At 40.9% G+C, this 12568-nt stretch overlaps 2 protein-coding genes across 2 annotated transcripts; one reads left to right on the forward strand and one right to left on the reverse strand.

The window, feature by feature from the left end:
• Positions 1-2130: 2130 nt before the first annotated feature.
• Positions 2131-3864, reverse strand: cox8a (cytochrome c oxidase subunit 8A). Its single transcript, XM_069662194.1, has 2 exons — positions 3703-3864; positions 2131-2485 (listed from the first exon to the last, which is right to left on the reverse strand). Exons 1-2 carry the CDS (start codon positions 3817-3819, stop codon positions 2390-2392), a joined length of 213 nt encoding a protein of 70 aa, XP_069518295.1. The 5' UTR covers positions 3820-3864; the 3' UTR covers positions 2131-2389.
• A 1401-nt stretch (positions 3865-5265) lies between these two features.
• On the forward strand, positions 5266-12070 carry rrh (retinal pigment epithelium-derived rhodopsin homolog). The gene is made up of 7 exons (XM_069662446.1): positions 5266-5377; positions 6966-7156; positions 9115-9214; positions 9361-9514; positions 9596-9764; positions 11679-11857; positions 11965-12070. Exons 1-7 carry the CDS (start codon positions 5266-5268, stop codon positions 12068-12070), a joined length of 1011 nt encoding a protein of 336 aa, XP_069518547.1.
• Positions 12071-12568: the final 498 nt, after the last annotated feature.

Genomic DNA, 12568 nt, shown 5'->3' on the forward strand with positions numbered 1-12568 from the left:
ATTAAAATCAATTCATTGAACTTTTAGTATCTGGGGAAAGCCCTGACGTCACATTCAGTGGATATGCATTTTCCTCTCTGGATGACCTGAAACAGTAAGTGTGAAGTTCTTTCATTTTCAGTTTAGTGTCTTTTTATGAATCACGAGGATCACTTGATTGATGGTGGATTTGACACTTCTTTCCTAAACTAGTTTTATCGGGATTTAAACGACAAAGCTGAGGCTGGGCAGACAGAGCAGTGCATCGAGCTGTTCAAGGCCACGATGACGATGGATGAGAGCCAGAGGATCACTCCCCGCGGAGTCCTCAGTCATCCATTCATCACCCAGGACCACCACCAAGACCACCAAGACCACTAAGACCACCAAGACCACCAAGATGATCGAGACCAGTAAGTAGAGTTTTTGAGTATTTCCATGTTGGTGGACCATTTCTTTTGCAGTGTTTAGACAGGTTAAGACCTTTACATCAGACTAACACTGTCTGTTTGTACACAGAAAGCATACAACCGATGAGGGAACCGTTCCACCTCTCACAGCCCCTCTATGCCGTGTGATCCAGGTCTGGCATGCAGCAGCCGAGAACACGCTGCAGCTGGAAGATGATGAGACAGGTAAGGGACTTTTACTTTCTAAACTGTAGAATAACTGCTTCTACTTAAAGATCAGAGAACTGTGTGTGTGACAATCACAGGAACAAAACTCTAACCGCGTATGTGTGTGTGTGTGTGTTAAGTTTGAAAACCGAATTTACAATTGAAGAATTTGAACTCTGTGTTGTGACTTTGATTCAAAACAAGTGAAGAAATAAATGCTTTTGATCTGATTGACTGTGTGCTGGTCATTATAACAAGTTATTTCACTGTTCAGTAATTGAATCAATAATAATGCATCATATTTAATAAAAAGCTGATATCATTTGTGTATAAAATCTTCAGGAAGTCACATCCTTCCCAGCCTTTAACACCTGACCAGAGGCCTCTTTTGAAGACGCTTAACCTGCACAAATGACACAACAGAAACTGACTGAAAAGAGATGCACCCCAGACTGTGCTGCAGGTGAAACAGCATCTCTGTTGGATTTATAGTCACTTTGTCTTATTGAAGCATTGAATATTATTTACTATCTAAATAACTCCTCATGCAGACATTTGAGCCTCATAGCAATAAAAACCAAACAGCACCAAACAGCCGTCTGCAGAGAGCTGCTGGAAACTGCAGGGCCGTGTTTATAAGAGGTGTCACGCTCAGACTTTCCAACCATCATGGGAACAATTCCACCTCTGTGTGACCTAAGAATCACTATAAATAATAGTTTGACATTATTATATGTAAAATCAGGTGTTACACTCGCCCCGGACAGTCACACTTTCCCCGATGCTTGGAGACAGCATGGAGCCGTTACAAAGGACAGGATAAGAGAGGAGTTATATCTGGTCGAGCTGCTCTGGAGGCTTCGCTGTCTGCGTTACAGACACAGAAACTGGACTCACATCACATCTGTCATCAACTGAGATCTTTGAGATTATATCTTAAATAATTATTTACAAAGCTGTGACAAATTTCCCCTAAAAGATACTTTAAACACTCTAAAGTTACTCAGTGATTTCAATAAAAACCTGTGATGAACGGTTATGGAAAGTCTTTAATGTCACGAAATGATTCCAGGAGTGACGGTGAAATATCTGCTGTCTGCTGTGATAACAAAGGTTGTGAAATCAAGTCAAACATTTCCTGCATTAACCCTCCACAAACCTGAAAGTACATGTAGGACACCTGAAAGCCTAGACAAGTGAAAGTAGGCTTTGTTAAAGTGAAACTCATGACTTCCTGTTCAGGGGTGGATCCAGAGGAATGGCCTGGGCCCCCCTTGAAATCTGATTGGCCACCCCAACATCCTAAACTAGGACTGGCTATTTGTCTTGTAAGCGGCGGGACTGTTAAAATCAACTCTTTGGGCTGTGTTGCAACAGGCTGCTCGTAGCTTTCTTTCCATTTCAATGTGGCACATTTCCTTTAGCACTTTAAATTGTTAAAACACACATTAACTTAAAAAAAAAAAGATCCTAAATGTTTCAACTAAAAAGCCTCATTCATAGGTAACAAAATATACAAACATAACAAGCGGCATAGTTGTTTAAAATTTAATCTTGTAACATACTCCTTAAGAGGAAAGATGTACAATACAATATGTAATGTAGTCACTGTGTAAGAGTCAGTGTTTTAGAAACAGTTGTTCCATTTGGGATGTGGAGTGAAGCCATCAGAGAGGTAGAAGAGGGAGGTAAAACTTCTCTGCCAGCGGAGGAAAATGATGATGATGGTCCCAGGTTGTCACTGGAGACAGGAGGCTGGATGCACCAGGTAAGAGACGGTTAAAATGTCCACTTTATTCTTTCTTCTTGTAGTCCTCCAGGTGGGCCAGGATCCACCCGGCTGGTCCGAGGATGGCCACGGAGAACAGCGTGAACCCGATTGTAGTTTCCTGGAAGAAAGACAGGGAGGATTAAGTCAGCTGACAGCTAATCAGCATTTTCACTGCTACATTAACATGATCAATTAATGACCCTAATTACAAAACAAGATCTATAAACATCACTTATAATAAAACAAGATCAATTATTGACGCTGTGTGTTTGTCAAAGACTGTGCTCATCCTGCTGGCAGGTGGACCTTTGAGCTCAGATTATTCCCTCAGACACAGAACATCCAGTTCTCTGCGTTGCATTTACTGCATTATTTGTCACAATCAGTGATCATTTGTCACTTATAGTCTACAGTCTGCACTATTAGTTTGAGCTGATTGTAACATAGAAAATGAATGAGCTGAAACCTTGTTTGCTATTGTGGAGTTCTTCTAGACTCTAAGAACTGCACAATAGCAAAAAAAATGGTTAAGCTACATTGCTAGTGATGACATTAACCGAAATGCACAGCTAACTAAGTCTCATTTGTCGTTCAATTGATGATTGTTTTAGACTATGGTAAAAACATAAAACATAAGAAATATTTCGGGGCTTTCTGCACATTGAGAGCATTCTGGTGTTTGTGTAAATACACAGATTCTAGTGGTGCAGTTACTGCAAACACTCCTTCACTTTAAGTTGACAAAGTCAAATCAATAACTCTTTGAAACATTGAATACAAAAGTTGACATGAGGTCACATAACCTAAATAACCTATGTAATGTGCGAAATATTGAGGAAAAACTAAATATGTCGTTATTCGTATATGAAGAACATTGTGTACAATCCAGGTTGAGTCAAGCAGCTCTTGTATTTGTAAACATGATGATAATTTTAAGCAATTTTATTCTCGTTTGTTATTGTGAGTTTAAACTGTCTCTGACATATGCGTGATAACGCTGACGGTTTATAAATACACTTGAATCCTGTATAAGACTGAGCGCGAGGAGATGTCATTGCTAACGTTAGCTTGACGCATTAGCTTAGAAGTTAGTTATGAAGGAAGCGAAACACTCAATATAAAAAAATGAGGTGACATATTGTGTTTGCTAGGGTTGAAGTTAAATAAGCTGGGATAGTAATACAATTACTTTATAATGGGTGTAAAGTCCTCTGACTTTACTGACATCAGTGTTGACCTCGCCAACCAAGGACGGTTAGCTAACAGCTGCTAGCAAGCATTAGCTATCCTGTTAGCATGAGCCCAAGGGGATTTAATCGATAAAAGCGAACTCACCATTAATCCGACCTTATCCTTGGCCGGTCTAGTGAAGAGGTTTGCCCTCTGCGTGACGGTGCTTGACCGCAGGGCAGGAGCAGCACGGCTAGCGATGGTCCTCAGGAGTCCCGACATGTTTTATCTGCTGTTTTCTAGTCCGAAGAAGAAGCTGGTGTGATGTAAAGCGGAAGTGGAAGGTCATTTCCTGTAGTTTCTTCGCAAGCTGGTCACACAGCGCCGCTACCGACCCGGATGTACCAGGATGAAATGTAGACTGGTGGACAGGTTTAAACAAGAACTGCTTCCTTGGAAATAAATAGAATGTATTCAAGCACATTTATGATACATTTACAGTTTGGAAAATTGCTCTATTGTTAGAACTGGTTTGTTGTTTAAAAAATTCACATTTTAATACAACCTAAGGAGCCAATCGTGACGCAATGCATATCATTATGTGCAACCTATGGCAATCACTTCGGCAATGTGCAAAGTCAGCTGTAACCATCATTGTAATTTTTTTGCAAACTCACTACTGACTACTAAGGTTAACGTTACTACTACTAATTACTGTCAAGCTAGTTAAGTTTTAACAAGTTGCCACTAACGATGGCAGAGATGTGTTTTGTTTTCACGGATGAAGGGGGCGGTTTCAGGAATTTTTAATTAGGGAGAAGGAGGAGATGCCTTGGGAGGAACTAAATGTATTTTGCAAAAAAAATAAACACATCAGACACAATTTGTTATTTCAGGCAGAGCATTTTATATGTCTTAAAACATGACTGGAGCTGGTCTTTAAGAAATTAGGGTCTGGTTGGAGTTCTTTAAAGCTTAGTATAATTTAAACCGGTGTGTTAAATAAAAATTCAAACCCTTAGAGCTGCCATGAATAGAAAAAAAAAATGCAGTAGAGACCAAACTTGTTTTTCTACCAGGCTGTAAACATTTGTGATGTAAAGTTGGACAATTTAACATGGGGCTCTATGGAGATTAACTCGCTTTTGGAACCAGCCTCAAGTGGACACTTGAGGAACTGCAGTTTTTTTTGGCACTTATGCATTGGTTTCCTTTCTCAGCCTCAGAGCATGCTTTTGAAGCCAAAACGTCTCCCAGCATGATTTGTTCCAAATTGGTGACTAAATGACCACTATTGTAATCCAGCTTGGTCACCTGCAGTACCCTCTGTAAAGTGAATAAAGTTCAGTCTAAGGTTTAGGCATTGAACAACTCCAGTTTTGTAATGTCAAAGCTTATTGGTGAGAGCCCAACCTGCAGGAAAATCCATGTGAGCGTTAATCCTCTGCAGCCCTGCAGCCCATGTTTCCTACAAACGGCCTCCTGCTAACTGTGTAAGGGTAGCAGTGTGGTATGTAATAATCCCCTCACCCTACCCCCCCACATTAACCCCCGTCCTCAACAACAATACACTGCTGGTTTTAGTTAGAAGAAGCATTTTGCCATACAGACTCTCTACGTCTCTTTTTCTGTCTGATTTTGTCTTTTTCATTTCCTCAGTTTTTCCTTCTAAGACTTTTTATTTCCATAAAATTCTATTTTTGTTTGTGTTCTCTGAGACGTCAGAAAATGGGGATTCAGCCTGGATTCAATATTTCAAATGATGTTGCACCTTACGGGGGAAAAAGTGCCTTTACCCAAACGGAGCACAACATAGTGGCTGGATATCTCCTCACAGCAGGTAACACAGAGAAGACCACCAATCTCGCTATAAATATATACTAATGTGAATGTTGAGTAGTTTTGGTCTGAGTTTCTGCTTTATGTTCTCCTGTTAAACCTTCTAAAGTCAAATAACAATGGCGTTGTATTCACTCATTGTTTGAACATGCACTCTCTCTCAAAGTTGAATTTCAAACCATCAATAATCTGTTGAAAATGTGGTAATTCTGGTAAAAACGTGAGAACAGTTATAAAGAACAGGCACACAAAGGTACTGAATAGGTACTGAAAACAGATTACTGTCTAGCCACCCAAATTTCATAAGAAATATTTATGCCATTATCTATTATTTTCTATCGTCATAAAGCACAGAAACCTGAAAGAAGAAAAAAAAGAGGTGGTGATCGGGCTGTTTAAAGGGTGTAAAAAGTAAATGCACATCCATGTCCTGCCTGTTGTTATATGATTAAGCTACGAAAACAACTGGTTAAATTATGTGTCGTAACTGTAGAATAAAATATCACATCTTGTTTTGCATAACAAGCATAAAAAGACCAACACCAATTATTCAAGTACTTTGGATGATTTAAACACCTCTATATTTAATTTATTGTGTTTATATAAAATGATAACAATCCAAAAACGACTACGTGTTTTCCAGAATTATTCACTGTTGCAAATAAGCCGTAGATGTGATTTATAGGAGAAGGTGTTGGCCTGGGTGGTGGACACTCATTATGTTTAAAATACTTAAACCTACTGAATAGTTAATTACACTAAAACAAAAGTTATTTATGCAGTAAATGTTAGAAGATTGGTTTTCATTTTTTAAGTTAATAACTAGTGTTGTTTGTCCACATCACTGTCTGTCCGTCTCCTCCCTGATAGATGTAAATGAAATCTAGCTCACAGTGAAAATGTGATTCATTGTGTGCGATGCTAAAGTTAAATTCCTGTCAAAAGGACCAAATGACAAACAGCCAATATACTGTACCTCTCATGACAACTTTATTTAGACATACAGCAGTACAGTGAAATATGTTTCAGTTTGATTCACACCTGTCAGTGAGTTCCAGTCTAAAAAATACAGGGCAGCTGTTTCAATGACTAAGGTGCCAAAAGCTGCAGTTCCTCTGGTGTCCACTTGAGGCTGTCTCCAGCAGTGAGTCAGTCCCCATAGAGCCCCATGTTAAACTTTACAGCAGAAATAAACATGTTTACAGCCTGGTACAAAAAACAGCTAATTTCTCTCTTCATGACAACTGTACAGGGAGAATCTTTATACAACTCACCTGTTTACATTATATTAAGGATTAAAGTGATGCATCATTAGGGGCGTGGCCTCTTTACTAGCTCCCCGCTAGCTGTCCCCTCAGCTAATTCAGTCACTGAACTTGATTTGATACAAATCCAAAAATCAGCATCAAGAGGCACATTTCTTCCTTTTATTTGTACCAGCTACATAAACCCTGACAGCTGCAGAGACATAAAAGCAACATAAATCATGGTTTGTACATTCATTCGTAAATATAGGATCAAGTGTTGTATGTTTGACTTTACCTCCCACATCATGACGCTGTACTTCCTATCTTCTTTCTTCCTCACAGGTGTCCTTAGTTTAACCAGTAACATCGTGGTTCTGATCATGTTTGTGAAGTTTAAGGAGCTCCGCACCGCCACCAACTACATCATCATCAACCTGGCGTTCACTGACATCGGAGTGGCCGGCATCGGTTACCCGATGTCCGCTGCGTCAGATCTCCACGGCAGCTGGAAGTTTGGCTACACGGGCTGTCAGGTGGGTACCATCAGATGTAGGGTACATTATTTCCCTGATAGAATAACCTACATCTAAACTGAAAACTTGTGTAAATGGCACCAGGTTTAATGTTTAACTTATCATGACTGCGTGCATGTTGTGTAAAGTTTTAAAAGCTTAATCGTTGTATTTATTACCCCTGACAATGAAATTACCGTAAAGACTAGTATATGCTAAATAACTTAGCTTAAAAAGATTATAAACATCAACTTTTCTGTGTCAACATATTTCTTTTTTAAGATGTGATGCAAATACATCATTTAGTTAAGTAGTTCAAGAAAAATGGCCGCCACAAGCAGTTTTTTGTGATGGGTCCACATTTGAAAATCTACAACAGTTAAAAGTTGAATGCTTTAATGAAAAGTGAACATTATTTTCACATATCACCTGGTTTATAAGACCCAGTTAGAAGTTAAATGGACCTCGTAGTTCTCATGTTGTCGCGTGTCTCGTGCCTGAAGTGTAAAACCGTTAAGATGTTGTAACAACGAACGTGACTCACACTGAGCCTGTGAGCAGCTGAGGCACGTTCACTTCAGCTGCTGAACTGCAGCCGGCCGCGTGTTTGGATTCTTATGGCAGATTATGAGGTCTTTCCTTCAGTCCTTGTTGTTGCACAGAAATATTGAGCCATGTGATGCTAATCTACAGGGAGAAGCAGAGCCTGCAAACCCAGAGACAAATGTTGTTACAGCAGCCACTGTGTACCTTTGTTACAAGGCTGAGTAATTGGCAAAGATGCTAAGACTTATCTTTGTCGTATATGTTACAGTATTCAAATATCATCTATTCATATCTGTTCAGTCAGGCAAAGTAATGCCCTCCAGTAGGTCTAGACCATTCTCCAAAGCATAAGGCCGGTCTCAAGCAGGATATGGCAACACACAATAATGTTAATTGTTAGGGGGCGACCTCTAGTGGCCGTAGTGATTATAGTGGAGGAGCAAAGAAGGAGGTGAAGTAGCAAAAAGTTGTTTACTGTCCCTCATGGTTTTGCAACTGCTTTTTCTCCATGAACAATGACGCAGCTTAAAAAAACAAACAAAAAAAAAAAAACACGCACCAAAAACTGCACTGCGTAAACCTGTGACACCAATGACTGCATATAAAGATGGCCGACACGTGTCCACCTCCCCCGGAGCGGGCGCTGCCATCTTGCTCATTAGTATCCAGAGTGTGTGCAGTAGAGATCGGCTGGTGGAGCCGCAGTATCGACGTCCCGCCCCTTCCTCTACCAAAAACACACCTTTACCTTGTGTCCTTGCCGTGTTGGAGCCCTCAGGTGGGCTCAATCTGCAGCAGAACAGCTTCTTGTGTCGGTCTGAAGCAGATATTCACGCTGATGGAAAGTTCAATGACTGTAGTGTTAGTGTTCGTTACGTCTCCTCTCGCCGTTCCTCCTCTACTCTGCTACTCGGGAACAGAACGCTGCAGGAGCCCCATTTGTCAACAGAGCTGTCAATAATTAGGCCACACCCCCTTTTTACAGCATGAAAAAAACTAATTAAAAGTAAACTTGTCAGAAAGATGAACACTTGGACATAAATCAGCATGATAAGAACTAACTATAATGACAGAAACCATGTTGGAGAAAAATGTTTTTGACGTGTATTTTGATTTTATAGTTTGACTCATGTCCCATCTGTTAACATGGAGGAGGCGGGCTTTATGAGCTATACTGCAGTCAGTCAGCAGGGGGCGATAGAGAGGGTTTGGACTCACTTTTGGTGAGCTGTCATGTCGGCCATCTTTTATCTTATATGCTTTACACCAACACTACAAACACTGCAGTATTTATTTTTTCCACCAAGAAATCACCAAACAGCTTTATGTGTCATAAATATGTTTCACAGATTAAACCTAAAGGCAACAACACAGCTCGCTGCATTACATTTAAAGGGCCATCACAGTTTTAATGTCTGTATTTTTGTCTCCAGATCTACGCAGCTCTTAACATCTTCTTTGGCATGGCCAGTATCGGCCTGCTGACTGTGGTGGCCATCGACCGCTACCTCACCATCTGCAGACCGGACATAGGTACAATATGCTGAAGAAATACTAATCTGTTTGGGTGTTATAAGTACTGGATTGAAACTGTTGGACATTAAGTAGAACATGTTAAAATATAATGAAATCAGTTTGTGGATATTGTGAATGTACGTGTTTTGTCTTTCTCCCTCCAGAACAGAAAATGACGGGTCGATCGTACAACCTCCTCATCCTGGCCGCGTGGCTGAACGCTGTGTTCTGGTCCACCATGCCGATAGTGGGCTGGGCTGGTTACGCCCCCGACCCCACAGGAGCCACGTGCACCATCAACTGGAGACAGAACGACGCGTCAGTTTACAACAGACTTCAGATATTAATGCATACTTGCTGAAACTTTAAGCTAAAACAAACTCTGCTTGTCCTCCACAGCTCCTTTGTCTCTTACACCATGGCAGTGATCGCTGTGAACTTCGTGGTGCCTCTGGCCGTCATGTTTTACTGCTACTACAACGTGTCGGCCACAGTGAAGAGATATAAAGCCAGCAACTGTCTGGACAGCATCAACATCGACTGGTCGGATCAGATGGACGTTACGAAGGTGAAAACTGAGCTTGCTCATTTCTTTAGATTGATTGATCATTTCCAATAATTCTTTCATCACTTAATTGATATTCTTTCCTGCATGTATCGCTTGAAGGTGCATTACTGAAAACACAAGAAAAGCTTCTTATGTACGTTACAACCAACAAAAAGTTGTGAGTTGTGAGAAGATCTTATTGCAAACAGAATCTACGATCACATTTTGGCCTTTTATCTCACATGACTTTTCATCCATTCGTTACATGAATGACGTTACATGTGTGAATTTACAACCTTATGTAATGTGTGTAACCACACATACATGATGTTACATCCATAAAAATTGTATGATACCTAATGTATGTGACAGCACGACCATGGACATATACACCTACATACATGAAGTCACATCTATATGTCACATATGTGACTTTACGTATGTGACATTATGTGTAAATGCAACAAAAGTAAACCACTGAACATGACGTATCCATCTGTGACATACAAGTCCATGCGTATTCTATGAGGCCCAACATACGTGACATTTATTCAGATGTAAATAGGTGACCTAACTTGTGCGACAATACATCTGACGTAACATTAGTGACCTCATATTTGTGACGTTACGTCTCGATGTGTTAAATGTGACCTAACATACGTGCTGTCATGTCCAACATGTAAGTGACATTATGTAAAAGAAGTCAAGGTTCTTCTGTTTGTAAGTAGGTTCATATATTTCTGTACAATTCTGAAATAGTTTTTATTGGGACTCACAGTTAGAGGAGTTCTAGTGACATTTTTTCACTTCATCCATCCATTATCTATCGGAGGGGTAGGAAACCCGCGGCTCCGGAGCCACATGTGGCTCTTGTGCCCCTCCCCCTCTCCCCATGTCAACACATTCTAATTTTCATTTATCATTGTAGCACCAAAGTGTTTTTTTACATTTTCCAACTTTAAATAATGTACAGCCTATACACCAAATTATTATAACTACTCGTATTTTGTCAACCTAAATGCCGTATCATTCATCTATGGCACCTTTCCAGTCTTAGCCAGTCTCACTGGCTTTAGTAGTCATGGATGTCAAATCAATAGAAAGGAAAGTTTCATGAAAACTGAGAGTTTAAAAGTGCACAGACGGATTTGTTTCCTTTTAGCACCGAAGCTGCCGGCTCATCGGTATGCTTGATCTGCTGCCAGAAATTAGCAAACAACAACTACATTTTATTTATTTATCTTTTGCATGAACCCAAAGTAAGCCTGCAGCTCACCGTTGCTAAAGGAGGCATTCCAGGGGACTTCTTCTCCCACCAATGTTGTTCAAATATGTTTTGCAGCTTCAGACAGATTTATGGAGGGGAAGGGTGGGTTAAAATGTTTCCTTTAATAGAAAAGGTTCCTGACCCCTGATCTATCGGCTTATCCTGTTCAGGGTCACAGGGCGCTGGAGCTGATCCCAGCTGTCACTGGGCGAGAGGTGGGGTCACACCTGGACAGGCCACCAGTCAATCACAGGGCTGACACACAGAGACAGACAACCTTTCACGGTCACATTCACACCTACGGGCAATTTAGAGTCACCAATGAACCTAACAAGCATGTCTTTGGACTGTGGGAGGAAGCCGGAGTACCCAGAGGGAACCCACGCATGCACGGGGAGAACATGCAGACTCCACACAGAAAGGCACACTACGTCTGAACAGGGATTCGAACCATGAACGTGCAGCCCTTTAACATATCAGATATCCTAAAATTAATACATTACAGTGTGTCAAAGAATAACCTCACTTTGGGTCCAACCAAAACTAAAGATGCCCTGTGTTATCAACGCCTTCTTTCCCCTTCATGTCTTTCTCCTAATTTACCTCTTTATATCTTATTTGTGTTTCTACCTGAACTACATGAAAGTTTCTGTGTTTGCGGCCTGCAGATGTCCGTGGTGATGGTGGTCATGTTCCTGGTGGCCTGGTCTCCGTACTCCATCGTTTGTCTCTGGGCGTCTTTCGGTGACCCAAAGGAGATCCCCGCCCCCATGGCCATCATCGCCCCACTCTTTGCCAAGTCCTCCACCTTCTACAACCCCTGCATTTACGTCATCGCCAACAAGAAGTCAGTTTCATCCTCTTCACTGTGGTTTCTTATTGGTTTATGTGAGCGCCCATGTGCTTGTGTTTTGCTGTGAGTGGATGATGCATTCATGTTTCTTTTTTGCGCAGGTTCAGGAGAGCCATCATAGGGATGATCCGATGTCAAACCAGGCAGCGAATCACAATCAACTCCCAGGTTCCCATGACAACCTCCCAACAGCCACTCACCCAGTGAGGTGAAGCTGCACCAACATCACATGTATCAATGTATCCTGATGTGAAACCATGTATAGATGATTAGAAGGATGAAATAACATGAATGACTGAATGTTTGTAAGGTAGATCGTTTTCACTTTCATAACCCAAATGCACTGTGGTGTTTACTGTGTAAATCTCACTTGCTGTTTTCATTGTTTGTGTGCTGGTTACTTCAATACAAACTGACTGATGGAAGTCTCTGTGTGTACGGACTGTTTCACTCATGTTTCCTTCATCACACTGGCTGTGTTGTTACGCTCACCTTAGCCCATACTAGTCATATTTTAGGGGTCTTAATAACAACAAAAGTACACAAAGTTTTGGAAGTGCCACACCAGATTGCTTCAGTGGACAACCACAAAATGAGCTGTAATGGCTGCAACATAATCGCTGAAAAATGAATAAATATAATTGTTCACTTTGAGATCACGGCAGGAGAAGCTTTCGTTTGTTCAGACAGAACACACCATCGACA

Source organism: Semicossyphus pulcher, unplaced genomic scaffold (genome assembly GCF_022749685.1).
Source record: "Semicossyphus pulcher isolate SPU_LCO1_2020_fin unplaced genomic scaffold, fSemPul1.0.p SCAF_14, whole genome shotgun sequence".
Classification (NCBI taxonomy): domain Eukaryota; kingdom Metazoa; phylum Chordata; class Actinopteri; order Labriformes; family Labridae; genus Semicossyphus; species Semicossyphus pulcher.

Coding starts and splice junctions, on each gene's coding strand:
- rrh (XM_069662446.1), top strand. CDS start 5,266: ATGGGGATTCAGCCTGGATTCAATATTTCAAATGATGTTGCACCTTAC. Junction 7,157..9,114: donor TTGGCTACACGGGCTGTCAG/GTGGGTACCATC, acceptor TTTTGTCTCCAG/ATCTACGCAGCTCTTAACAT. Junction 9,515..9,595: donor AACTGGAGACAGAACGACGC/GTCAGTTTACAA, acceptor TGTCCTCCACAG/CTCCTTTGTCTCTTACACCA.
- cox8a (XM_069662194.1), bottom strand. CDS start 3,819: ATGTCGGGACTCCTGAGGACCATCGCTAGCCGTGCTGCTCCTGCCCTG. Junction 2,486..3,702: donor AGGATAAGGTCGGATTAATG/GTGAGTTCGCTT, acceptor TCTTTCTTCCAG/GAAACTACAATCGGGTTCAC.